The sequence below is a fragment of the Odocoileus virginianus genome, chromosome 13 (assembly GCF_023699985.2).
Source record: "Odocoileus virginianus isolate 20LAN1187 ecotype Illinois chromosome 13, Ovbor_1.2, whole genome shotgun sequence".
Classification (NCBI taxonomy): Eukaryota; Metazoa; Chordata; class Mammalia; order Artiodactyla; family Cervidae; genus Odocoileus; species Odocoileus virginianus.
In genome coordinates this window covers 23746094-23773119 of record NC_069686.1, presented here as the reverse complement: position 1 = coordinate 23773119, position 27026 = coordinate 23746094, and the positions used below count along the sequence as shown (strand labels likewise).

The 27026-nt window shown below is 38.1% G+C and overlaps 1 protein-coding gene across 3 annotated transcripts in view; it reads right to left on the bottom strand.

Annotated features, from left to right (window-relative positions):
• Positions 1-1163: 1163 nt before the first annotated feature.
• The window catches only part of TTC21B (tetratricopeptide repeat domain 21B), an 85351-nt gene continuing 59488 nt past the window's right edge, over positions 1164-27026 (bottom strand). For all 3 annotated transcript variants that reach the window (XM_070476111.1, XM_070476112.1, XM_070476113.1), the window contains 6 exons: positions 26734-26895; positions 24442-24637; positions 10854-11078; positions 7071-7191; positions 3119-3186; positions 1164-1716 (listed from right to left, as the gene is read on the bottom strand). In XM_070476111.1, coding sequence (XP_070332212.1) covers positions 1639-1716; positions 3119-3186; positions 7071-7191; positions 10854-11078; positions 24442-24637; positions 26734-26895 — 850 coding nt within the window. In that variant the 3' untranslated portion in view covers positions 1164-1638. The remainder of the gene's footprint in view (positions 1717-3118; positions 3187-7070; positions 7192-10853; positions 11079-24441; positions 24638-26733; positions 26896-27026) is intronic.

Below are 27026 nucleotides of genomic sequence, written 5' to 3'. Positions count from 1 at the left end.
ATCCAATTTCCATGTTTCTAGCATTTTACAATGCAGGCTCACTGGACCTGCTAAGGTTATTCTGTTGTATTATGTCCTTAACAATGTCCATTCAGGTTGAAAGTTTTTCCCCCTAAATTACAGAGAAAGATAATGTGTCACAGTGCCAGATTTGTAGAAGAGTGATAATGATATCTGTATCATAGGACTGTGAGGACAAAATGTAATAAGATGTGTTCTAACAGACATGAAATATTTCATAAATGCTCTAATTATGAAACATTTCCATGAAACACCATAACTAAAAATGACCAGAAATCTTATAACACATAATTAGAATTAAGAGGACTCTGGAAAATTGGAGAAGTGATTTGAAATAAGAATGTAACTCAAAAGAAATAAACATGAAGTACTTTAGGAAAAGGAAGTGACTTTTAAAAACTGTTAATTGAAAATGCAGTTAAAATGGAAGACTGTGTTTATTGTATTTTCAAAGCAACTGAAAAAAGACGTAGATACACTAAAAATGATGCTAAGAATTGAGCTTATGAGGATCAGGTTTATGTAGTGCTGCTGTGCTCAGATGCTCAGCTGTGTGACCCCATGGACCGTAGCCCACCAGGCTCCTCTGTCCATGGGCTTCTCTAGGCTAGAATACTGGAGTGGGTTGCCAATCTCTCTCCAGGGGATCTTCCGACCCAGAGATCGAACTCGCATCTCTTGAGTCTCCTGCACTGGCAGACAGGTCCTCTACCACTAGCGCCATCTGGGAAGGTTAACTTCAGTTCAGTGTAAAGTGTTAAGTACCTCTCCCAGGTTGGTGGCAGGAATGCTAGGGATGGTGGGGTATGCAGTTGCTTTTTACATGCTGTGCTTCATGAGTCCCTGCTGACTGAAAATATTCTCTACCAGGTGTCACAGTGTCTAAAGTTACACCAAAAGACCTTGTCTTTGGGCTAAGGTTAAATATTGTTATAAAGGTCTACATATTTAATTTCAGGTACTGGTTATTTCTTAAAAGAACCTCACTGGCATTAAAAGCAAGAAGAATCAATTCAACAAAGAAGGGGAACTCACAAACACTCTTTATACTTTTCCAAAAGATTCTTCTAAGAAAGTCAGTTTCTGTAATACTACGCCTTGACATGGGTAGTTTACCCTGAATTTGCAAAACTCACCATGTGTTTTGAGTTCATAAATTTCATAAAATGTTTATTAAAAATGTTTTCTTTTTTATAAATATTCACATGGACACTTACTCAAACCTTTGAAATAACATAATATCACAAAAAATGTTTAACAGAGACCAACAGTATTTTAAACATATTTCCTGAAAGAAACAATATCACTTAGAAAAGATATAGGATACTTAGCTATCTAGATTTTAACAAAATATTCTTTATAGAAATGGGTTATATAATCTTTACCACAGAAACACCAAATCTGCACCTAAATCAAGAGAGTCAATTAAATAAACCAGCTCTCATTCACTTTCTCCATCGGAAGACATCCATTTAGCACAGTGTTTCTCTTTAAAAGCAACAGCAGCCTCTGCTGGAGAAAGTATGCTTTCTAATACCAGGTATTAGCTTAAACCTATTTTGTACTGGAAGAACTCAGATTCTTTCCATTTCTTGCTTTGAAAAATTAAAATAATTTTCAAGGTCTTAAAGATGTGCGAGCCTTATCAAGTATATCCTTTCTGATTTTGGGGTAAGTTGGATGTGCTTCAAGAACCTGCAAACACACAAAAAAATAAAACAAAAACTTATAATTCGTTATCAAGAACTGGGGAGCCACAAAACTTACTAGCAATGGCATTACAGTTGAGATTACATTATAATAATAATGCAAATACAACAGCACTTTTTAAAGGTGACATCCGAGATGTGACATGATGACCTATTTCTATTAACAGCAGTTAGATGAAAATGGTAAAAATGTACCACTACATGTGGAAAATACAAGATATAATTATTTCCTTAATAGATCAGTTATAGAAAACAATTATCAATGATTGAAGATACTTTTTAAAATTTAGCTATTTATACATGATACTTAACAAATCCTTAGAGATATGTTTACCCAGGAGTACACATCAGATTTACCTGGAATGATTTCAAAACATACAAATTTCCAGGTCTACTGAGTTGAAGAGTAGGGTGATAGTCATAAAGAGAGAAAAATCAAAACTCCACAAATTACTCTAATATATAACCTTAACCTTAATGTGAAATGTTGCCTTACATAGAGACTCAGTAATCAATAGCAATCACTGGAGCCAAGCATTCACTACAATGATGCTGACACAGTTATCTGGGATAAGGTACACTACATAATTCTCTACTAAGGTGCTTTTCTTGGAGCTCCCAACAATATTTAGTACAATGCCTTGTATGAATATCAATGGGATAATGTATATATAAAGAAATTGCAAATTCTAAAACTGCAACTCAAAAATTTGTCATTTAGCAAGGATCATTTAGTCAGAAATCAATTGTCAGTCGCTCAGTCATGTCTGCTACTTTGCAACCCATGGACTATAGCCTGCCAGGTTCCTCTGTCCATAGAATTCTCCAAGCAATAAAATTGGAGTGGGTAGTCATTCCCTTCTCCAGCGGATCTTCGCAACTCAGGGATCGAACTCCGGTCTCCTGCGTTGCAGGCAGAGTCTTTACTGTCTGAGACATCAGGGGAGCCCAGAAATCAGTGACAGAAGTGGAACCGTATGGCTGCTAAATGACAAACATACCTCTTTAATTTATAAATCTGAATCCTCTAATAACCAGACTTGGACACAAACATAAGAACTTCTATTCAGAACAATGACCTGGAGAATCTATAATAATCTTCAGATATTTTCTGAATTAAGGATTAAGTTTGTTTAACATGCTTCTCCTCTAGCCTCCTTCTTTAAATTGACAAACCTTATTTGAGTCCTAATTAAAAACATGTTTTTGATTTAAGTAAACTTTATTTTCTAAACTTTGAAAACCGGTAATTTCTTCCAGACGTATCCAAAGAGGCACTGAACCAAAATAGTACATCCTCTATCTCTATTCATGTACAACTTGATATTAAACAAAAGTAGGAAATAGCACATGTGAAAAATTTTAAGAAATATAAATTTAAGTGTTACCTGGTGACATATGTCAATTGCATCCACATATCTTTTCGCTTTTAAGTAATTAAATGCCAGTTTGTATCCTGTAAAGACAAAACCCCCAGCAATGATATAGTATTATTTATTTATAGAGCACACTGTTAGTATTACCTTTCATGGCTTCCTCCTTTGTTTGCTTATGCTAATATTAGAGAACTCTTAGTGGAGGGTGATGACTGTACTATGTTAGAAACGATAATAACAGAAGGTGGAGTGATATAAAAGGAGAACAGGTACCAAAGAAAATGGAGTTGGAACAAGGGACCACCGTTGGGCTAGAAGATGGCCAGCCATCCCACAAATATGGTTTTGCAACTTACTAGAAAAGCCCCATTGTTTCAGATTACAGTAAAAACTGATCATAGAGCAGTAAGTGATAACACAGCTATTCCTTTATACAGTACTGATCTGCTTAACACATCAGGCAAACTGGTGCCTGAGGTTTACATTTTGTTAGGAAAGAACGTAAGTTATTTAAGTAATTATGGAAGTACTTGAATGATTCCAGAACTGAGATAAATGCTATGAAATAAAGGCACAGGCCAAGAGCACTGTAATAAGAAATCTGGGGTGGGTGTCAGGCAATGTGTGAAACCTGAAGGAAGAGGCATAATGTAGGCCAAAGAGGTGGGAAGAGAGGATTCTGTTAGGCAAAGAGAACTGCACACAGAAGGGCCAGTGGCAGAGGGAGACGCAGCAGCCAAATTGACCCGGAGCGCTGGAGGAGCAGCAGGGGGCTGACTCAGAGGCAGAGGACGAGTCATTAGACGGCCACGTCAGCCACATGTGATGTTGAAATGGCGCACTGCAAGGGTTATTTATTTATTTAAAATTTTTAGTTATTTCTTTTCGGCCGTACTGGGTCTTACTGGGCACATGCTTTCTCTAGTAACTGCAACGAGTGGGCTTTCCCTCAGTGTGATGAGCAGGAGCTGCTCTTCAGTTGCGGTGTGTGGGCTTCTCGCTGCGGTGGTTTCTCCAGTTGTGGGGTACAGGTTCTAGGTGCGCGGCCTCAGAAGTTGCTGCATGGGCTTCGTTGCCCTGCAGCAGGTGGGATATCCCCAGACCAGGGATGGAACCCATGTCCCCTGCATTGGCAGGCAGATTCTTAAACAGGTGGACCACCGGGAAGTCCAAATACTGACATTTTTGAAGAAAGTTTTAATACGTTCTTTAATCACTGTTGTTCTGTAATAAGAATGCCAATTTCATCTCCTTAGTTTCTTTAGTAATAAGCAAACTAAGGAGATGAAAAAGTAGATTCAATAAATAAGATATAACACAATGAAAAATAATATGTAACTAATAAATAATATATTTTGCTTTAACACTTAAAAATATGAAAAGGAAATTTGAATGCTGCTCTTGGACTTTAATCAAAGGACCCTTGAAGAAAATTTTTAGAATTTCAAAACAATGTTTTAAAAGAATTATTGGCTAATGCAATCATGGTAGCAAGAAGGAAGGAATAGAAATTATCTAAAATTCATAGTGTTCAATTCACACACACAAACACATACACAATTAGAAATGTTCAAGATGAACACAGTATCAGAGAGATAAACTTGATATCATAGGAAAGGAATTATAAAACAAAATAATAGTTTGTGACATTTAAAAAGAAAAAAAACTTAAACATGTCATGTCAAATATGGAAACTAGAACCAAAAAAGCCTGGACATAACTTTTGGCTTCCGGTTTCCTGCCTAACTTTGAGACCTTAGGCAAGTCACCGTTAGCTGTCAATTTCAAGTTTCTGCATCCAAAAATGGGAAAAATAACCCTGCTAATCTCTTAATGTAAATTTAAAGATCAAATGAAATACTTGTGAAATGCTTTAAAAAATTTCAGAGTACCACACAAATACTAATTTTTTTTTTAAACTATGTAAACACTAAAGTAGAAGCAGAAAGTTGTCATATTGAAACAAACTCGATAGATCATTTCCTGCAAAAAAGAACTTTAGAGAGGAAATGAAGAGCTACACATGGCAAAGAACATGTGTACCACAGTTTCATTACACCTGTTAGGCTTCTAAGAATTTAACTCTGTGTAATCAGGAAAAAAAAAAAAATGGGGGGAGAGAGCCTGAGCTCGTGAAAGCAAGAAAACAAAAGCACAAACAGTGTAAACAGCCCAGTGACTGTCACGCAACCCGGGAACGACTGTGAAGAGAGAAACACGGCTGTGTTCTCCTCGCAGTGGGCCTCGGTTCCTGGGGTCTTTCACAGTGACAGCGCTCAAGCTTGAATTCTATGAAAAGAACACAGCTATGATTTTTAGGATTTCCTGACAAATGAAAAAAATGCATCATGAACTTGGCCAGAAAGGCTGGGAGTTCTGGATGCAATGATAATCTTAAAAAAAAAGAAACTGTAAGAATTAATTGAGAGCCTCAGAGAAAAGTCTGTTAAAAGAGAGGTCAGAGGAACTGATAAAATCACCTATAAAGTTCAAAGAGAACACAATGAAAGAACGAGTGACCTGGAATCTATCTGCTGGTCTTTGAAGGAACAGAATATTTAAATAACTAAATTTCTAATTGCATTCCTTCTGGGGAATAAAGCATTGGAATCAACATATATTTTAAGGATTTTAAGGAATTTTCATATTACAAGCTGACTTTATTCTGTAACATGAACAAAACCTGAGAAGGAAAAACACTATCTACAAATTAGTTTCTGTGTTCTGAACAAGTCTAGTAAAATAACAGACCTGAGAAAAATAAACGGTAGGGGAAGTCCTAGACCGACAGCAGTAAGTTTAAAGATGACCTATCTGACTCTAGATTAAATCTGAGTCATTACCGTGACACAGATGCTAAAAAAGACAGATGTCATCTTGAGTTGAATTATCAACTATTCAATGCCTCATTAAAAAAAAAAAAGCTTCATTATACATACAAATCATTCTTAAATCACACTTGACAATTTTTTCATTTCTAGTACAACAGATCAGGAGGGACATGGACAAATATAACAGCCTTTTCCAAACTTATTTGGCCATGAAATCTAATCTCTTCAGGGTCAACTCTCTTTTTAAAAGAAGTGAGTATCAATATCTCACCCAGCATTCCAAAGCAAGTTTGGGAAATACTATTTGAGAGTTTCCAGGAGACAACAGGAGGGCGAAAGACTTGAAAGCAAGTCTTGGGAAGAATGAAGAAGTGCCTGAGAACGGTATGGCGAGAAACAGGACAGACATGATGGAGTTTGCAGTTCAAGGGCCATTATGTTTAAGCGGGGAAGAACTCTGCGGGCTGCTCCAGAGAACAGACAGGGCAGCGTCAGTGAAGCTACTTTCAGCTCTACACAAAGAGAAGTCGGGGGGTGAGCTCCCTCACAACGTGGGTGTCAGTGGTCACCAATATATTCCAGGTGCCGCCCATCTGTTAGGGACGTTGGCGACCAGCCTTCCTCAAACCAACAGTCTACCACCGGGACAGGATGATGTTTCCAGATGCTCAGGGAAAAAAAAAGTTCCATAGTCAACTTCTCGTGGGAAACGTGTTCTCTGCGTGATATCCCCCACAATGCATATTAGGGCTTAGAGTCTTTGAGAAATTCTGCAGTAAAGCAACCAGCAGAACTTGATTTAATGCAATGTTTTTCTCACTTCTTTCACAATGAACACTTTTTCCCACAGTATTACATTTTTCAATTAGAGGGTGAAGGGAGAAAAGGGGGCAGAATTAGATTAGAAGTCCTCTAAGGCAACTGAGGTCGAGTCTGAATCTCAGCAAACTATACGTAATAAATTAGTAGCTAATAATCTATTATGAATGTACAATTTATTTTTCAGGAATGACAAAGGATGTTGGCTAGTGTATATTTTCTCCTTAACAAGAAAATCAAATTCATTTAAATGAAGGTTTACACATAAAACCCACGTTTCTGGTAAAAACCTAGTGTTCAAATTTTAAACTCACCTACTCCTGGATTTGTCTGGTTGCTATGTTTCCATGCCATCTCATAGTTTAAGGCAGCATCCATATATGCTTGCTCTTTTTCCATAATGTAGCCCATATATTCATAAGCTTTGCAGCATGACTGAAAATAAATATAACACGTATCAATAGATTAAGCTTGATGTCACTAAGATTTTATGGAGTGCTTATGACTATAGAGGTCATTCATATTAACTTATTTAAACGGCCCATAAAACAGTGGTTTTCAGTCTTGGCTATGCAATCACATCATCTATGGGACTTAAAAAGATTCTGATGCCAAGCCCCCATCCCAGAATCAGGATTTCTGGGTGAGAGGGAAGGACATGTTTTATACATATACTTAACACTTTTTATAACAGTATAATGGACCCCATGAATCCATTTCTTTAACAATTAATGCCTAATACCGTCTCACTTCTACCCCATATTTGTCCCTCTGTATTATCAGATAAAAAAATCCTCAGATACTATATCATTGCAGTGATAAATATTTTAGTATATCTCTTTAAAATAAGGACTTTCTTTAATCATAACCACAAATTATCATACCTAAAATATAACAACTCCTTGACATTATCAAATATATAGTCACTACTCAAATTTCAAGTAGCCTTAACATAATTTTTTGTTTGCTTGTCAGGATGAGGATCTAAATAAGGCCCACACACTGTGACTGGTTTGAAATGTCCCTAAGCTTCCTTTTGATCTAGAGGTTTTCTCTCTGTCTCTCTCTTTCCTTGTAATTAAATGTAGGAGAAAAATGAATGTTTATCCTAGAGTTTCTCACAGCCAGATTTAATTGAGTGCATCCTTGTGGTAGTTATATAATACATTCCTATGTCATTGATATTTCCTGGAAATTGTATTAGATCTAGAGGTTTGGATCTGATTTTGATTTGGGGGAAAGAGATGAAGCCACTTACTTCATAGATCACTGCTCTGCCAAGCCACACTGCTCCTCAGGAAAAAGCAAAAATGCACAATGCTGCATACATGTTTTTAGGTATCTTATAATGGCTATTTTCCCCCCAGAATGTTAATTTTACAAAATTTGAAAAACAGAAAAGTAGGTATATTATAACTCATATGTTGTTATTTTTACATGTTATTTTTCTATTTACTGTAATTTCACTTTCCTTTAATTCAAGAAGGTACACCACTAATATTTTCATGAAAACTATTAACCATTAAAAAATATAAACATGGGATCAGGGTACATACACATTTACCCTTTTGCTGAAGGCTTCAATATAGCTTAGCAGAGCACTGTAAGATCTTGTTTCACGTTTTGATACTTTTTTTTAATTTTTAAAAAATACTGCATTAAATATTATTCATCTTGATGTGATGTACTGAGTGTTTATGTCCCCCTAAATTTACATGCTGAAATCCTAACATCCAATGTGATGGCATTAGGAAGTGAGGCTTTGGGGAGGGTCATTTGGGTGGAGCCCTCCTGAATGGAATTAGTGCCCTTATAAAAGGGAGCCCAGAGAGCTCTCCTACTCTCTTTTCTTCTGCCCTGTGAGGACGCAAGGAGAACTCAGTAGTCTGCAACAGGGAAGTGGGCCATCACCAGAACCCAATCATGCTGGCACCCTGATCGCAGACTCCAGCATGTATTAACAAAACTGTGAGAATAAACTTCTGTTGTTTATAAGCCACCCAGTCTGATACTTTGTTATAGCAGGATCACTTAAGATAATTACATTAAGTGTCCCTTTACAGTTTGGACCCAGAGTGAGTGTTTCACTGGTCTCACCCCCAGTCTGACTCTGTCAGATCATGTGTTCTTCATTCAGGAGGCACATAACGTCCTGTGATGTTATACCCATTCATTAATTCAAAATGGTTGGAAAATAGTGACATTCTATCATTCTTTCCTCATTGCTTCATCAGCTGGACAACATCTATAATGAGAAACATCTCCTTTTCCATCATTTCATTTCCCAGCAGTATTATTCACACAGAAAAGTCAGGAGAGATAATTCTTTCCCTTTACTTGCCAGCTTTAGAAATAATAGTATAATAGTTTATTAGCATATTTCAGTGGTGAACAATTAGGTTTTTTTTTTCTTTTGTTATATCTTTGTAAACTCATGGATTTAAACATATTTGGTGTGTTACTCAATGCAGTCACCACTGATGCCTGAAGTGGCTCAGCTTCGGCTAGTGAGAGTGTCCTCGAGTTGGCTCTTCAGTCCCTGACAAGACTCCAATCATCTCTGATAGCTTCCTTGCCATCTGGTATGACAGGATGGTCTAGTCGTATCTTGTACATTTCCTGCCCAGGATCTGGATGATCTCCATTTTTAAATTATGTAATTCAAAGTTTCTAAGCTCTCATTCCTGAATCTCATGCTTCCCATATGGACATGCCTAAATAACCATCATATTCAACCTCTAAATCAGCCATCATGTTCAACCATGCAATGTACTGCTGTCTGAGTTCTGGCAAATTGAAATTCTACCTGTATCAAAACCTTAATTCCCATGAAATCTTACTTACGGAGGTCAGTTATTTGGCAATTAGATTTTTTAAAGTCTATTAATAAGTATTGTGTTTTCTTAAGGCCAATGTAACTTAAATCACATGTACAAACCATAAGTTGATAAATGTTTTAATGCTTTCAGTTTTTCAAGTCTCTAAAAAAAGTAGCTTAATAGTATTAGGTGATCATGACTTCTCTTTAAAAAACAAATGATCTATTTTGAATTCTAATTGGCTCAAAGAGAATAAACCACAGATTTACTGTGATTAAGATTTTGAAGTAACTGATAAGAATCCATAAAGATAAATACCTTTAAGTTTCTAAGTTGAGCACAATTATTTCTCAGTAAATAGGAACATTCTTAAAAAAGGTCATATAAAGACATCCTCTTGGGGGCAATTAAACGCCAAAATGCACTGTTCGTAAAGAGCCTTAAATTCTAAGGACTTCAAGATTTTCAATTTTATACCTAATGATAAAGACATTTTATTAAACAAATCAAATGCTAAAAAGACTTCCCCCATAAAATATATTATGCAGAGTGTATTCTAATAATGTGAAAACAACATGCAGCTGCAGTAAATTCATCAGGAGTATTTAATAGGAGGGACAGACGTCCGCAATTAATGTTCTTCTGCAATTTTCATTAGTTCTGGGATGAGATGGATAATCACAGGCAAATGCTTGACATTCCAAAACACTTTTGGTAAGTAGGGCAAACCACAGCTGAAACTTGAAACTGCATACATCTTTATTTTATTTTCAAGGGCAAATAGCATTTTTATTATTAATGTTTATATCCTGATTGTGGTAGAAATAAACATTTAATTTTCCCAAAACACAGAGAAATCCCTAGAAATGGACCAATACTCTCTAAAGCCTATTACAGAATGTTTATACAACCAAGGCTAACAATCATTCTTTCCTCCTCAGCCTCCTATCCCGTGGGCTTCCCTGGTAGCTCAGCTGGTAAAAAATTTGCCTGCAATGCAGGAGACTCCAGTTCGATTCCTGGGTTGGGAAGATCCCCTGGAGAAGGGACAGGCTACCCACTCCAGTATTCTTGGGCTTCCGTGGTGGCTCAGATGGTAAAGAATCCACCTGAAATGCGGGAGACCTGGGTTCAATCCCTGGGTTGGGAAGATCCTTTGGAGGAGGGCATGGTAGCCCACTCCAGTGTTTTTGCCTGGAGACCCCCATGGACAGAGGAGCCTGGCGGGCTGCAGCCCACGGGGTAGCAGAGTTGGACACGACTCAGCTCAGCACCTACCCTGTTATGCCGCAGGCACCGTTTTATCAGATCCTCGGCCATGTCATATTTTGCTGACTGAATATAAATATCAGCAAGCAGCAGCCAACTCCTCTCAAAGTCCTCAGCATCAATAGGATTCCAGTTCATTTTTGCAATCCGCTTCAGCTGATTTCGGGCCCGGGGAGTTTGTTTCAAGATCATATGAGCTGTTGCCATTCCCAAAAGTGCTGGAACATGATCCTTCTGTAAGAAAACAGATGTTTAGACCCCCAGGTAAACAAACATAAAATGTCTCATGTTTCAAAGAGAAACACATGGAAAGTAGCAAGTGCCACATAATATACGGCCTGGCCTGTGGATTCTATCTCTGGCTCCACTTAAATACTGTGATGTGGTCATTATTTAGAACATCAACTAACCTCAAGCTACCAGGAAGAACCATCTGGTCAAGGGAATTCAGTAAGAAGGAAAGTGCCATAACCACACAATTCCAGGCAATAAGGACAACTTGATTTTTAATGGAGTTGACTGTTTTGGTTTTGTACAGAAATAGAAAAAATAAAATTCTATCTCAATGTAGTCCTAATTGTACATTTATCATTCTGGTTCCTTAGTTATTTCACCTGTAAATCAGATAACCAACAGAATGATATACCTGCAAATGATGTTCCTTATCTAGACTGACTTCTATTGCTCCTTTCCCTATCCCTTTTCATTTTATTCAAAAGCGTTTTCTTCCAATAAAGTGTGACCAGTGAAATGTTGTTATGGCATGCAATGAATTAATCACTTGTGAATTATATGAAATAATCTCATGCCTTAAAATATGCCTTTAGATTTGGACTCTGCAGATCTTTAATAGTGACTATAAGAGAGATGTTATCTTTTTAAAGACAGAGTTCAATGTTAGAAAATGTCACTCTGTGAAATCAACATGCTAATAAAAACTGGCATAAAATGGAGAGGGGCTTCCCTAGTGGCTCAGTTGGTAAAGAATCTGCAATTCAGGAGACCTGGGTTCGATCCCTGGGTTGGGAAGATAACCTGGAGAAGGAAATGGCAACCCACTCCAGTGCTCTTGCCTGGAGAATTCCAGCACTAGCCATCTATTCAGAAAATTAACATACCAAAGCAATAATGAGTATGTATCTGATAAAGCTAAAGTGCTTCTTAAATTTCAGCAGAGGGATTATGATGACTTTTTTTTGTATGTGTGTGCACAAATTTGCCAGTTCTTTTTTTTTCCCTTTAACTTTTAAAAAAAATTTCATTATTATTATTTTTTAACACCAGAAATATTTTGTATTGGGTATAGCCGACTAACAATGTTGTGATAGTTTTAGATGAACAGTGAAGGGACTTAGCCATACATATACATGTATCCATAGCTCAGCTGCTAAAGAATCCACCTTTAACGCGGGAGACACCAGTTTAATTCCTGGGTCAGGAAGATCCCCTGGAGAAGGGATAGGCTACCCACTCCAGTATTCTTGGGTTTCCCTGGTGGCTCTGATGGTAAAGAATCTGTCTCCAATGCGGGAGACCTTGGTTTGATTCCTCGGTTGGGAAGATCCCCTGGAGGAAGGCATGGCAACCTACTCCAATATTCTGGCCTGGAAAATCCCCATGGACAGAGAAGCCTGGCGGGCTTCAGTCCATGGGGTCGCAAAGAGTCGGACACGACTGAGCGATTAAGTACATTTCTCCTCCAAATCCCTTTCCCATCCAGGCTGGCACATAACATTGAGCAGAGTTCCATGTGCTATATAATAGGTTTTTGTTGCTTATCCATTTTAAATATAGCTGAGTATACATGACCTTCCTAAAGTCCTTAACTATCATTTCCCCCTCCTGCAACCATGAGTTCATTTCTAATCTGTGAGTCTCTTTCTGTTTGGTAAGTAAGTTCATTTATATCATTACTTTTAGATTCTAGAGATAACGGATATCATATGGTATTTCTTCTTTTCTGTCTGATTTACTTAGTACAACACTGTCTAGGTCCATCCATGTTGTTGTAAACGGCCTTATTTCATTCTTTTTAATGGCTGAGTCATATTCCATTGTATGTATGTACCACGTCTTCTTTATCCATTCTTCTGTCGTCGTATATTTAGGTTGTTTCCATGTCCTGGCTATTGTAAACAGTACTGCAAAGAACAATGGGGTGCATGTATCTTTTGGGGCCATGTTTTTCTCTGGACATGTGTTCAGGAATAAGATTGCAGGGTCATATAGTAGCTCTGTTTTTAGTTTTTTAAGGAACCTCCATACTGTTCTCCATAGTGGGTGTACCAATTAACATTCCCACCAACAGTGCAGGAGGGTTCTCTTCTCTACACATGCTCTCCAGCATTTGTGAATTTTTTGATGATAGCCATTGTGACCAGTGTGAGGTGATATCTCATTGTAGTTTTGATTTGCATTTCTCAAACTAACAATACTGAATATCTTTTCATGTGCCTATTGGCCATCTGTATATACTCTTTAGAGAAATGTCTATTCAAGTCTTTGGCCCATTTTTTGAGTGGGTTGTTTGCTTTGATGCTATTAAGTGTCACAAGCTGCTTATAAACTTTGGAGACTAATCCCTCATCAGTCACATCATTTGCATATATTTTCTCCCAATCTGTGGGCTGTCTTTTCATTTTATTGTTTCCTTTGTTATGCAAAAGCTTTCGAGTTTAAGTAGGTCCCAGTTATTTTTTCTTTTACTTCCATTAGTCTGGGGGATGGACTAAAAAAGATATTGCTGTGATTTATATCAGAGTATTCTGCCTGTGTTTTCCTCTAATAGATTTTAAATGTCCAGTTCAACATTTAGGTCTTTAATCCATTTTGACTTATTTTTGTATACGGAGTTAAGGAATAATCTAATTTCATTTTTTTTTTTTTTTACATGTGGCTCTCCAGTCTTCCTAGAACTGTTGTGGAAGAGACTGTCTTTCTGACATTGTGTAGTTTAGCCTCCTTTGTTACAGATTAATTAACTACAGGTGCATAGGCTTATTTCTGGTTTTTTGGTATGCTGTTCCACTGATCTATACTTCTATTTTTGTGCCAGTACCACACTGTTTTAATGACTGTAGCTTTGTATTATAGTCTGAAGTCAGGATGCCTGGTTCCTCTGGCTGTTTTTCTTTCTCAAGATTGCTTTGAATATTTGTGGTCTTTTGTGTCTCCATACAAATTTTGAGACTTTTTTGTTCTATTTCTGTGAAAAATACCATTGGTAATTTGATAGGGATTGCATTGACTCTGTTGATTCCCTTGGGTAGCATAGTCATTTTGACAATATTGATTCTTTCAATCCACAAACATGGTATACGTTTCCATCTGTTTATGTCTTTTTTAATTTATTTCATCAGCATCTTCTAGTTTTTGGAGTACAGGTCTTTTGTCTCCTTCAACATCATCAGTTCAGTCACTCAGTCATGTCCGACTCTTTGTGACCCCATGAACCACAGCATGCCAGGCCTCCCTGTCCATCACCAACTGCCGGAGTCTACCCAAATCCATGTCCATTGAGTTGGTGATACCATCCAACCATCTCATCCTTTGTCTCCTTAGGTAGGCTTATTTTTAGATATTTTATTCTTTTTGATGTAATGGTAAATGGAATTTCTTCTTGAATTTCTCTTTCTGCTCTTTCATTGTTAGTGTATAGAAATGCAACAGATTTCTGTGTATTAATTTTGTAACCTGCAACTTTACCAAATTCATTGATGAATTCTAGTTGTTTTCTCGTAGCATATTCTTCTATGTATAGTATCATGTCATCCACAAAGAGTGACAGTTTAACTTCTTCTTTTCCAATCTGGATTACCTTTACTTCTTTTTCTTCTCTGACTGCTGTGGTTAGAACTTCCAAAACTATGTTGAATAAAAATGGTGAGAGTGATGCAGCGCAATACCAGAAAAATGAACCAACCAAATCAAAAAGTGGGCCAAAGAACTAAACAGACATTTCCCCCAAACAAGACATACAGATGGCTAATAAACACATGAAAAGATGCTCAACATTACTCATTATTAGAGAAATGCAAATCAAGACCACAATGAGGCATCATCTCATACCAGTCAGCATGACTGCCATCAAAAAGTCTACAAACAATAAATGCTGGAGAGGATATGGAGAAAAGGGAACCCTCTTACACTGTTGGTGGGAATGCAAGCTGGTATGGGCTTCCCTGACAGCTCAGTTGGTAAAGAATCTGCCTGCAATGCAGGAGACCCTGGATCGATTCCTGGGTCAGGAAGATCCACTGGAGAAGGGATAGGCTACCCACTCCAGTATTCTTGGGCTTCCCTTGTGGCTCAGCTGGTAAAGAATCTTCCTGCAGTGTGGGAGTCTTGGGTTTGATCCCTGGGTTGGGAAGATCCCCTGAAGAAGGGGATTACCTCCAATATTACCCCTCCAGTATTCTGGCCTGGAGAATTCCATGCACTGTACAGTCCATGGGGTCACAGAGTTGGACATGACTGAGAAACTTTCACTTTCACTTCACTTTTCACAGCCACTATGGAGAACAGTGTAGATTCCTTAAAAAAATTGGAAATAGAACTGCCATACGACCAGCAATCCCACTGCTGGGCATACACACTGAAGAAACCAGAACCGAAAGAGATACACATACCCCAATGTTCACTGCAGCACTGTTCACAATAGCTAGGACATGGAAGCAACCTAGACGTCTGTCGGCAGATGAATGGATAAGAAGTTGGGGTACATGTACACAATGGAGTATTACTCAGCTATAAAAAAGAATGCATTTGAGTCAGTTCCAGTGAGGTGGATGAAACCGGACTCATTATACAGAGTAAAGTAGGTCAGAAAGAGAAACATCAGTACAGTATATTAACACATGTATATGGAATTTAGAAAGACGGTAAAGATGATTCTATATGCAAGACAGCAAAAGAGAGGTGTAAAGAACAGACTTTTGGACTATGTGGGAGAAGGCGAGGGTGGGATGATTTGAGAACAGCACTAAGACATGTATATTACCATATGTAAAATAGATGACCAGTGCAAGTTAGATGCATGAAGCAAGGTACTCAAAGCCAGTGCTCTGGGACAACCCAGAGGGATGGAGTGGGGAGGGAGGTGGAAGGGGGGTTCAGGATGGGGGGGACACATGTGCAACCGTGGCTGATTCATGTTGATGTATGGCAAAAAATCACAATATTGTAAAGTAATTATCCTCCAATTAAAATAAATTAATTTTTTAAAAAGTGGTGAGAGGGGACATCCTTGTCTTGTCCTGATCTTAGAAGGAATGCTTTCAGCTTTTCATCACTGAGTATGATGCTAGCTGTAGGTCTGTCATATATGGCCTTCTTAATGTTGAGGTATGTACCCTCTATGCCCACTTCATGGAGAGTATTTTTTATCATAAATGAGAGCTGAACTTTGTCAAAAGCCTTTTCTGCATCTACTGAGATGATCATATGGTTTTTTATTTTTCAATTTGATGATATAGTGTACCACACTGATTGATTTGTAGATGTTGAAAAATCCTTGCATCCCTGGGATGAATCCTACTTATCATGGTGTATGATCTTTTAATGTATTGTTGGATATGGACTGCTAGTATTTTGTTGAGAATTTCTACATCTATGTTCATCAGTGATACTGGCCTGTAATTTTCTTTTATTGTGGTATCTTTGGTTTTGCTAACAGGGTGATGGTGGCTTCATAAAATGAGTTGGGAAGTTTTCCTTCCTCTCAGACTTTTTGGAACAGTTCAGAAGCCTAGGTGTTAACTCGTCTCTAAATTCACCTGTGAAGCTGTCAGGTTCTGGATTTTTGTTTGTTGGGAGGTTTTTAATCATAGTGTCAATTTCAGGGCTGGTGATTGGTCTGTTCACATTTTCTATTTCTTCTTGGTTCAGTCTAGGGAGACTGTACCTTTCTAAGAATTTGTCCATTTCTTCCAGGTTGTCCATTTTGTTGGCATATAGCTGTTCATAGTAGTCTCTTATGATTCTTGGTATTTCTGTGGAGTCAATTGTAACTTCTCCTTTTTCATTTCAAATTTTACTGATTTGAGTCCTCTTCCTTTTTTTCTTGATGAGTCTGGCTAAAGGTTTATCAATCTTGTTTATCTTTCCAAAGAACCAGCTTTTAGTTTAACTGAAGTTTGCAATTGCTTTTTTTTTTTCCTATTTCATTTATTTCTGCTCTCACCTTTATGATTTCCATCCTTTTACTAACTTTAGGTTTTGTTTGTTCTTCTTTCTCTAGTTGTTTTAGGTATAAGGTTAGGTTGTTAATTTGAGATTTTTCTTGTTTGAGGTAAGATTGTATTGCTATAAACTTCCCTCTTAAAATTGCTTTTGCTGCATCCCATAAGTTTTGGACCACTGTCCTTTCATTTTCACTTGTCTCTAGGTTTTTTTTTTTTTTTTAATTTCCTCTTTCATTTCTTCAGTGATCCAGTGGTTGTTTAGTAGCATGTTGTTTATCCACCACCTGTTTGTGTTTCTTAGAGGTTTTTTTTTTCTTGTAGTTTATTTCTAATCTCATAACATTGTGATCAGAAAAGATGCTTGATGTGATTCTGATTTTCTTAAGTTTACCAAGGCTCGTGTTATGGCCCAACATGAGCTCAATCCTGGAGAGTGTTCTGCATGTACTTGAGAAAAATGTGTAGTCTGCTGCTTTTGGATAGAATGCTCTATAAATATCAATTAAGTCCAACTTGTGAAAAGTATCATTTTAAGGCCTGTGTTTCCTTATTGATATTCTGTTTGGATGATCTGTCCATTGATGAAAGTGGGGTACTAAGTCCCCCACTATTATTGTGTTACTGTCGATTTCTGCCTGTGTGTGTCAGTATTCGCCTTACATATTGAGGTGCTCCTATGTTGGTGTCAATTGAGAAATTTGCTGATAACCTTATGGGTTTTTCCTTGGATGTTATTTGTCTTTTTTCCCTTGTTGCTTTTAATAATTTATCTTTGTCTTTAATTTTTGTCAGTTTGATTATCATGTGCCTTGGTGTGTTTGTTCCTTCTTGGGTTTATTCTGGCTTGGACTCTCTGTGCTTCCTGGACATGGTTGACTCCAAAGTATTGGAGTTTCAGCTTCAGCATCAGTCCTTCCAATGAATATTCAGGGTTGATTTCCTTTAGGATTGACTGGTTTGATCTCCATGCTCTTCAAGGAACTCTCAAAGAGTCTTCACAAATATGACAATTTGAAAGCATCAATTCTTTGGTGCTCAGCCTTCTATATGGTCTAATTCTCACATCTGTACATGACAACTGGAAAAACCATAGCTTTGACTATACAGACCTTTGTCAGCAAAGTGATCTCTCTGCTTTTTAATACACTGTTTAGGTTTGTCATAGCTTTTCTTCTGGAGCAAGCATCTTAATTTCATGACTGTAGTCACGGTTCACAGTGATTTTGGAGCGCAAGAAAATAAACTCTGTCACTGTTTCCATTGTTTCCCCTTCTATTTGCCATAAAGTCATGGGACCAGATGCCATGATGTTAGTTTTCTGCATGTTGAGTTTTAAGCCAGGATTTTTTTAAGCCACTATCCTCTTTCACCTTCATCAAGAGGCTCTTTAGTTCCTCTTCACTTTCTGCCGTGAGGGTGGTGTCATCTGCATATCTGAGATTGTTTCTCCCGGCAATCTTGATTCCAGCTTGTGCTTCATCCAACCCGGTATTTCACATGATGTACTCTGCATATAAGTTAAATAAACATGGTGACAATATACAGCCTTGGTGCACTCCTTTCCCAATTTTGAACCAGTCCATTGTTCCATATCTGATTCCATGTGCTGCTTTTGTCTTGCATACAGGATTCTCAGGAGGATAAAGTAGTCGGGTATTCCCATCTCTTTAAGAATTTTCCACAGTCTGTTGTGATCCACACAGTCAAAGGCTTTAGCATAGTCAATGAAGCAGAAGTAGATGTTTTTCTGGAATTCTCTTGCTTTTTCTATGATCCAGCGGATGTTGGCAATTGATCTCTGGTTCCTCTGCCTTTTCTAAATCCAGACTGTATATCTGGAAGCTCTCAGTTCATGCACTGTTGAAGCCTGCTTGAAGGTTTTTGAGCATTACCTTGCTAGCATGTGAAATGAGTGCAACTGTGGTAGTTTGAATATTCTTTGGGATTGAAATGAAAACAGACCTTTTCCAGTACTGTGGCCACTGCTGAGTTTTCCAAATAGCTGCTATATTGAATGCAGCACTTTAACAGCATTGTCTTTCAGGATTTTAAATAGCTCTGCTGGAATTCCTTCACCTTCACTAACTTTGTTCACAATAATGCTTCCTAAGGCCCACTTAGCTTCACACTCTAGGGTGTTTGGCTCTAGGTGAGTAACTGCACCATCGTGGTTATCTTAATGACCTTAATTTGGTCATCAAGACCTTTTTCTGTACAGTTCTTCTGTGTATTCCTGCCAGTTCTTCTTCATCTCTTCTGCTTCTGTTAGGTCCTTACCATTTCTGTTTTTTATTGAGCCCATCTTTGCATGAAATGTTCCCTTGGTATCACTAATCTTTTCAAAGAGATCTCTAGTCTTTCCCATTGTTTTCTATTGTTTTCCTCTATTTTTTTGCACTGTTCACTTAAGGGCGCTCTTTTATCTCTCCTTGCTATTCTTTGGAACTCTGCATTCAGATGGGGACATCTTTTCCTGTCTCCTTTGCCTTTTGCTCATCTTCTTTTCTCAGCTATTTGTAAGGCCTCCTCAGACAACCATTTTGCCTTGTTGCATTTCTTTTTCTTGGGGATGGTTTTGGTTACCACCTCCTGTACAATGTTATGAACCTCTATAGTTCTTCAGACACTCTGTTAAAGTTCCAATGTGTAATTTGTTCTAATTAAGGAGTCACAGAAAGGGTTTTATTTGAATTCCAAATATAACCAATTTGGTAAGGATTTTGAAGACATGTGGGATATTATTAATTACTGAACTGTACCCTTATCCCAGGTGGGCTAGAGAGGAAAGTATGATAGAGACTTAATATGTATTTGTCAGTCAAATCCTAGGACAGCTCACAAAGAGAAGGGTCCTGAAAAAATGCCCAGATCTATTCACATACTAAAAATATCCCACACTATACATTTAAAGTAAGCGCCCAGATTTAAAATTTACATACCTTGAGTTTAATTAGAATTAATCAATTCCTCACAGCTTGATCACTCCTGAGTGAACTGAAGAATGGTTTCTAATACTGCCCACCTGCGTTCCAACCCCTGCACTGGACCATGATACCTTTTCTGGTGCAGACAGCCTAAGATGTTCTCTCTTAGGACGTCTGTACCACCTTCTCTCTCTGTCACTCTAAAGTGCACCAACTTTATGGCACAAAAGGTGCTATAGCTGTTATAAATGATGTACCTTTATAGTTCAAGATGAGGGAAAGAAAGGAAGTGGACCATTTCAGCTTGGGTTTAATGCATCTTCCACTGTTTCCTCCCATGTCTTCCTGTCACATCCCTGTTTCTGAATCAATCTGAATGCCACACAGGACTGCGGACATACCCTATGCTTCATGGCCTCCCTGCCTTTGTTCACATTTTCCCCTTAACTGAGAATATACTTCCTCCATCTCTGCCTGTGAAAATGTAGTTTATCCTGGTTTTTCTTATATCATTACTTCCTCCACAGAAAAGGTCTCTCAGCTCTCCTTATTCTGTCCCCTACAGCACTTTTACTTGCAACTTTAGAACAGAATGTAACAGATTTTGCTTTACATTACAGTCAGTATGCTTGTCTCTTCTTCGGTAGGTTATGAGAAACTTGAAGACAGGAACTATATGTGGCTTCTTTTTGTGAGTCTATGCTTAGCACCCACTGGTTACTCAATGAATATTCATTACATTTAATATATACAGCCTATGAGTTAAAAGGGAAAAATGCAAGATAAAATTCACTTATGAAACTTCAATTCATACATCAGTCTTTGGACAGTGTGGTCAGCAAGCAGATCTGAGGACAGAATATTACTAACCACACATGTTAGAATGACAAAACGTAAGGCAGTCTCACCAAAACAAACAAACAAAAAAAACTGGCACAGCCTTTCTAGGAAACAGCTGTGAGGTCACTTAGTGCTTTTAGGGTTTTCTCTTAAGCCGCACAGTTCAAAACCACCTTCCACGATAGAACATTACTCCACAACATTCAGTAGCTCTGACACCTTACTTGAAATGGTGCTTCATCATGTTCTTACAGATTGTCTTAGACTTATAGGACAGTCCTATTTCTGGATCAGCTGCTGTCATCCATCTGCTCCCGTACAGACAATCCCACTGAGCACAGCCCCTGAGAACACTATTTCAATGCCAGCAGAAGCTCGGCGTGAGGATGGACTATGTAGCTGCTGCCTTGCTGTTTTGTTCCCAGGAGGGCTGACGGTGGTGGTGAGGTGCCACCAAAGATACCTGCGCCCAAGTACCAACAAGAGTTGTAGGTTTTCCAAGCCCTCCAGGGTCCTGAGAGACAGGGGAAGGGGTCAGCATAGGGTTTTGGTTTATTGTTGTCACTGTAATCTTCGAACCAGAAGAAAATACAGCAAAATTCTGTATATCCTCTGAGAGGCCCCAAATTATTAGTCTTTCATGGTGGAAGAACATACCAAGTGTATACTTAGAACTAGCTATTACCAACTGTTGATGGAGCTGTTGTTTAGTCACTTTAGTCATGTACGACTCTTTGTGACCCCATGGACTATAGCCCACCAGGCTCCTCTGTCCATGAGATTTCCCAGGCAAGAATACAGGAGTAGGTTGCCATTTCCTTCTCCAGGGGATCTTCCTGAACCATGGATTGAACCCATGTCTTCTGCATTGGCAGGTGGATTATTTACCACTGAGACACCAGGGAAGCCCACTGATGGAGTGGGTATCTAGGATTCTTTCCTTAATAACAAGTAATTGGAGAATAAAGCACTGTATGAGGGAAGGGAAAATAGATGGCCCAGAGGGTAACAAGGGTGGTGGATTTGAATGGGGGTGAAAAGAGAAAGTCTTTGATCTAATAATAAAAATTCATTATTGTTAAATATTATTATTACTGCTGCAGGGGGTGATTACAGTCTTGCTAAAGAACAATATTATTATTTGCATGACTGAATTACAAGTTGTCAGTACTGATCTCACTTAGCCCTTAGAGCTGGAAAAATTTCAAGTTCACATAAGTGAAAAGGTGATATCAAGGCACTCAGGTATTTATTTTCACTTAGTAGGTTAGCCTAGGCTATACCTATAACATAGATGATAAAACCATTCCCTTGAGAATTAACTTTTGCCCTCCTTCAGAATTTCCCTTCTCCAGAACTCATCATTGTAATAGAGATAAATATAACAACACATTTGAATACAGAGTATAACAATACATTTGAATACAGAGTTCCAAAGAATAGCAAGGAAAGATAAGAAAGCCTTCCTCAGTGATCAATGCAAAGAAATAGAGGGAAACAATAGAATGGGAAAGACTAGAGATTTCTTCAAGAAAATGAGAGATACCAAGGGAACTTTTCATGCAAAGATGGACACAATAAAGGACAGAAATGGTATGGACCTAACAGAAAAAGAAGATATTAAGAAGAGGTGGCAAGAATACTCAAGAACTATACAAAAAAGATCTTCACGACCCAGAGAGTCATGATGGTGTGATCACTCACCTAGAGCCAGACATCATGAGATGTGAAGTCAGGTGGGCCTTAGGAAGCATCACTAAGAACAAAGTGAGTGGAGGTGATAGAATTCCAGTTGAGCTATTTCAAATCCTAAAAGATGATGCTGTCAAAGTGCGGTACTCAATATGCCAGAAAATTTGGAAAATTCAGCAGTGGCCACGGGTTTGGAAAAGGTCAGTTTTCATTCCAATCCCAAAGAAAGGAAATGCCAAAGAATGCTCAAACTACTGCACAATTGCAGTAATCTCACACGCTAGTAAAGTAATGCTCAAAATTCTCTAAGCCAGGCTTCCACAGTATGTGAACTGTGAACTTCCAGATGTTCAAGCTGGATTTAGAAAAGACAGAGGAACTAGAGGTCAAATTGCCAACATCTGCTGGATCATCAAAAAAGCAAGAGAGTTCCAGAAAAACATCTACTTCTGCTTTATTAACTATGGCAAAGCCTTGACTGTGTGGATCACAACAAACTGGAAAATTCTTAAAGAGATGGGAATACCAGACCACCTTACCTGCCTCCTGAGCAATCTGTATGCAGGTCAAGAAGCAACAGTTAGAACTAGACATGGAACAACAGACTGGTTCCAAAGCGGGAAAGGAGTACATCAAGGCTGTATATCGTCACCCTGCTTATTTAACTTACACGCAGAGGACATCATGAGAAATGCTGGACTGGATGAAGCACAAGCTGGAATCAAGATTTCCAGGAGAAATATCAATAACCTCAGATATGCAGATGACACCACCCTTATGGCAGAAAGTGAAGAACTAAAGAGCGCCTTGATGAAAGTGAAAGAGGAGAGTGAAAAAGTTGGCTTAAGCTCAACATTAAGAAAACTAACATCATGGCATCCGGTCCCATCACTTCATCGCAAATAGATGGGGAAACAGTAGAAACAGTGGCTGACTTTACTTTTTGGGCTCCAAAATCACTGCAGATGGTGAAATTAAATTTCATCACTGCAGCCATGAAATTAAAAGATGCTTGCTCCTTGGAAGAAAAGTTATGACCAACCTAGACAGCATATTAAAAAGCAAAGACATTACTTTGCCAACAAAGGTCTGTTGAGTCAAAGCTATGGCTTTTCCAGTAGTCATGTATGGATTTAAGAGTTGGACTATAAAGAAATTTGAGCACCAAAGAATTGATGCTTTTGAATTGTGGTGCTGGAGAAGACTCTTGAGAGTCCCTTGGACTGCAAGGAGATCCAACCAAGCCATCCTAAAGGAAATTGGTCCTGAATATTCATTGGAAGGACTGATGTTGAAGCTGAAACCCTTTTAATACTTTGGCCACCTGATGTGAAGAACTGACTCATTTGAAAAGACCCAGATGCTGGGAAAGATTGAAGGCAGGAGGAGAAGGGGACGACAGAGGATGAGATGGTTGGATGGTATCACCAACTCAATGGACATGAGTTTGAGTAAACTCCAGGGGTTGGTGATGGACAGGGAGGCCTGGTGTGCTGCCGTCTATGGGGTCGCAAAGTGTTGAACACGACTGAGCGACTGAACTGATAACAACACATCAGCATGTAACAATGCCTTCTCTGAAAACAAAGATGCCTGATGGAAAATCATACCAAACTATATACCTAATTTTTAATAACTGTAAATAATGAAGTCAATCTTCAAGAAATAAACAACTAATAAAAACATGTATTTCTACACAACCAAGGAAAGGTACTGGTGGAGCACATGGTAAAGAATCTGCCTGCAATGTGGAAGACCCGGGTTCGATCCCTGGGTTGGGAAGATTCCCCTGGAGGAGGGCATGGCAACCCACTCCAGTATTCTTGATTGGAGAATCCCCACGGACAGAGGAGCCTGGTGGGCTACAGTCCATGGGGTTGTAAAGAGTTGGACGCAACTATGCAACTAAACACATCAAGGAAACGTAACATGTGAAGTTGAAAAAGAAAATCTACTAACCTCAGATGCTGCTATTTCGGTGAAGGTAATCAATGCCTGCTCCACATTAGATTTCTGTTTGGTGGCCATTAGGCAATAGTTTTCCATTATGCGAAGCTGTATATGACCCTGAATCGTCTGAGGTTTTAGTTCTTTAAGGAGCTTTTCTGCTGTTCTCACTGCTAACTGCGCAGACTCTTGCTTCTCAGTTGAATTACTGTATACAATTAAAAATAAATCTGTTAGTATCTATTACTCATGAAACAAAATTCATTGAGATTAGAATGAGCTTGAGGGTACACTGATTTCTACTTTTCTCACCAATTTCAAACTAATCCTATTGAAGAATGTCACTTATTCTTTCTAATATAAATTAAAGCACAGTTAGTTTTAAAAAACAAAACTAACATAGCTTCAATCAAACATCATTAGACATTTATTCACTTTAAATTGAAAACAAAAAGTGGATACTATCTACCTATGGTAAGTGCATTCATTTCACTAATACAAAACTGAATTCAGGAAAAGTAGAATCATACAATTATCAAATAGTATATTTGCTCAGAAAATGAAAAAAAAAGACTATAAAATATTGTGAATCAACTGTACTTCAATTAAAAAACATGAATTTTTAAAAAGGAGGGAGCAGAAAGTAACTATGTTAAAGTTCTTACTATGTGCCAAGCACTGTATTACTACTTCATTCAATCAATGTTGAATCCATTTTATACATGAGAAAACCAAGGCTCCAACAGAGAAAGTATTAATAATTTTCCAAAGGTCACATATCTCTATTAAACCTAGGATTTGAATCTAAGTTTGCCAGACATATAAAGTGTACTTAATTTTCCTCACCCTGTTGCCTATTAGACTTTTAAGAAAAGAAATTCTGTATTTGTCAAAAGGTTGTAAATTTTAAATGCAGTAACAATTTGTGCAACAGCAATTTTCTTATATACTGACCCACACCTGAATATAATGTATTAGTAAATCAATTAACAAAAGGAAATTAAATTCTCAAAGCCTAATAATCACTGAAGCCACTGATCTTCTCAGGCTTTTATCTTCTTTAAACATCTTACACTGTTGGTAACCTTCTCCCAAGCTCCTCTTTTGTTTTTTGTAAGATTACAGTTTTCTTTCTCTTTTCACCAAAGTGACTGTCCTTTGCATACCTCTCTTCCTCCTCCAATCTCCTTGAGTGTTAGCACACCCCAAATTTAGTTCTTAGACATCCGTTACTGCATTCTACTTGAAAACAGGTCATTCATGGGGTCCCGACTACCCACTCAGCACTGGTCCCCCAAATTTGTATCTCCAGCTGTGACTTCCCTTTTGAGTTCTATATTCTGAGTTTGGTGTGTTCAACCTATGGCTGAAGATTTCCATGTGGACACCTTTAGCTGCATAACAACAGTAGGATACTTTAACCTTTCTAAAACAAACAAAAAATAAAAATGCCTCTCCCTTACTGTAAATCCTTCCATGGGCCTCTACAATCCAAGCCTTCAAAGTTGTCACTGACACATTTCAACAACTGGGTCCTATTTTCTCCCACTCCTCTATGCAGCCTCACCCAACTGCTATGATTTCTATGAATTCCTCCAACACTTAACATCAATTTAACCCATTTCTGTTTTGTTGGACATTGAATGGTTTCAGATACTGTCTTGCCTACCAGGTCAATTGCATGTTCCTGGGGGCAGAAACTGTCTCTTCTATTCCCTTCCATCCTTATACGCTCCCCTCCCTGCCTTCCCCGATTCTGAGGAAAGGACAAGACCAAACGCACAAACAGAAATATAACCACTGACCAGCGATGCGCCACAAGGTGAGCAGCAGGTGCGCTGAGGCCAGGCAGGACTCAACCTAAACCTTGCCTCCACTGTATTCTAACTCCATCACGTTAGACAGGTTAACTTTGAGCTTTTTCACAATGTTGTAATAGGGAATAAATATTAATAAGACAGTGAGTTAATAAAGTATAGAGCACAGGGTTTGGCAGATAGCTACCATGTTAGGAAGTTACTGTTATGTGGACAATTTTTTCCAACGTAATCAAACTCTACAATTCATCCCATTTTTTACAGAGTAACTGGGGGGCTGTCTTTAATAACATCTATTCTGATTTAGGAAACCTTCTATAAGCATTTCATACTTGTTTCAGGAAAGAGTTATTTCAGCTGATTTATTCACTAAACTTTCAGTAGTGCTATCCTGGAATTTAGTTCTCCTTTATAAAATACCCTTGCTTATTTTGCCCCTAACAAGTGTTTTTTTTTTTTTTAAGTGTATCTTGTAACTACTACTCACCCCAGATCTGCATCAAGATTTTCAAATACTTCACCTCCAACAGTTTCATTATCTGGATTCAAACAGATTTCAATCATATTATAAAGGGCATTTTGGCCCCAGTCACTGTCTTTCCGAGCTTTATTAAAATGTCGAAGGGCATCATTTGGTTCTCCAGTATACCTTGTTAGATGTAAAAAAAAAAAAAATTACTTATTTCAATCACTACAAACTTTAAATCATTTATAATTTATTTAGTAAATAAAACTATCACTTTAAAATGCAGAAATTTGTAATTCAAGTTTATTTGCCAA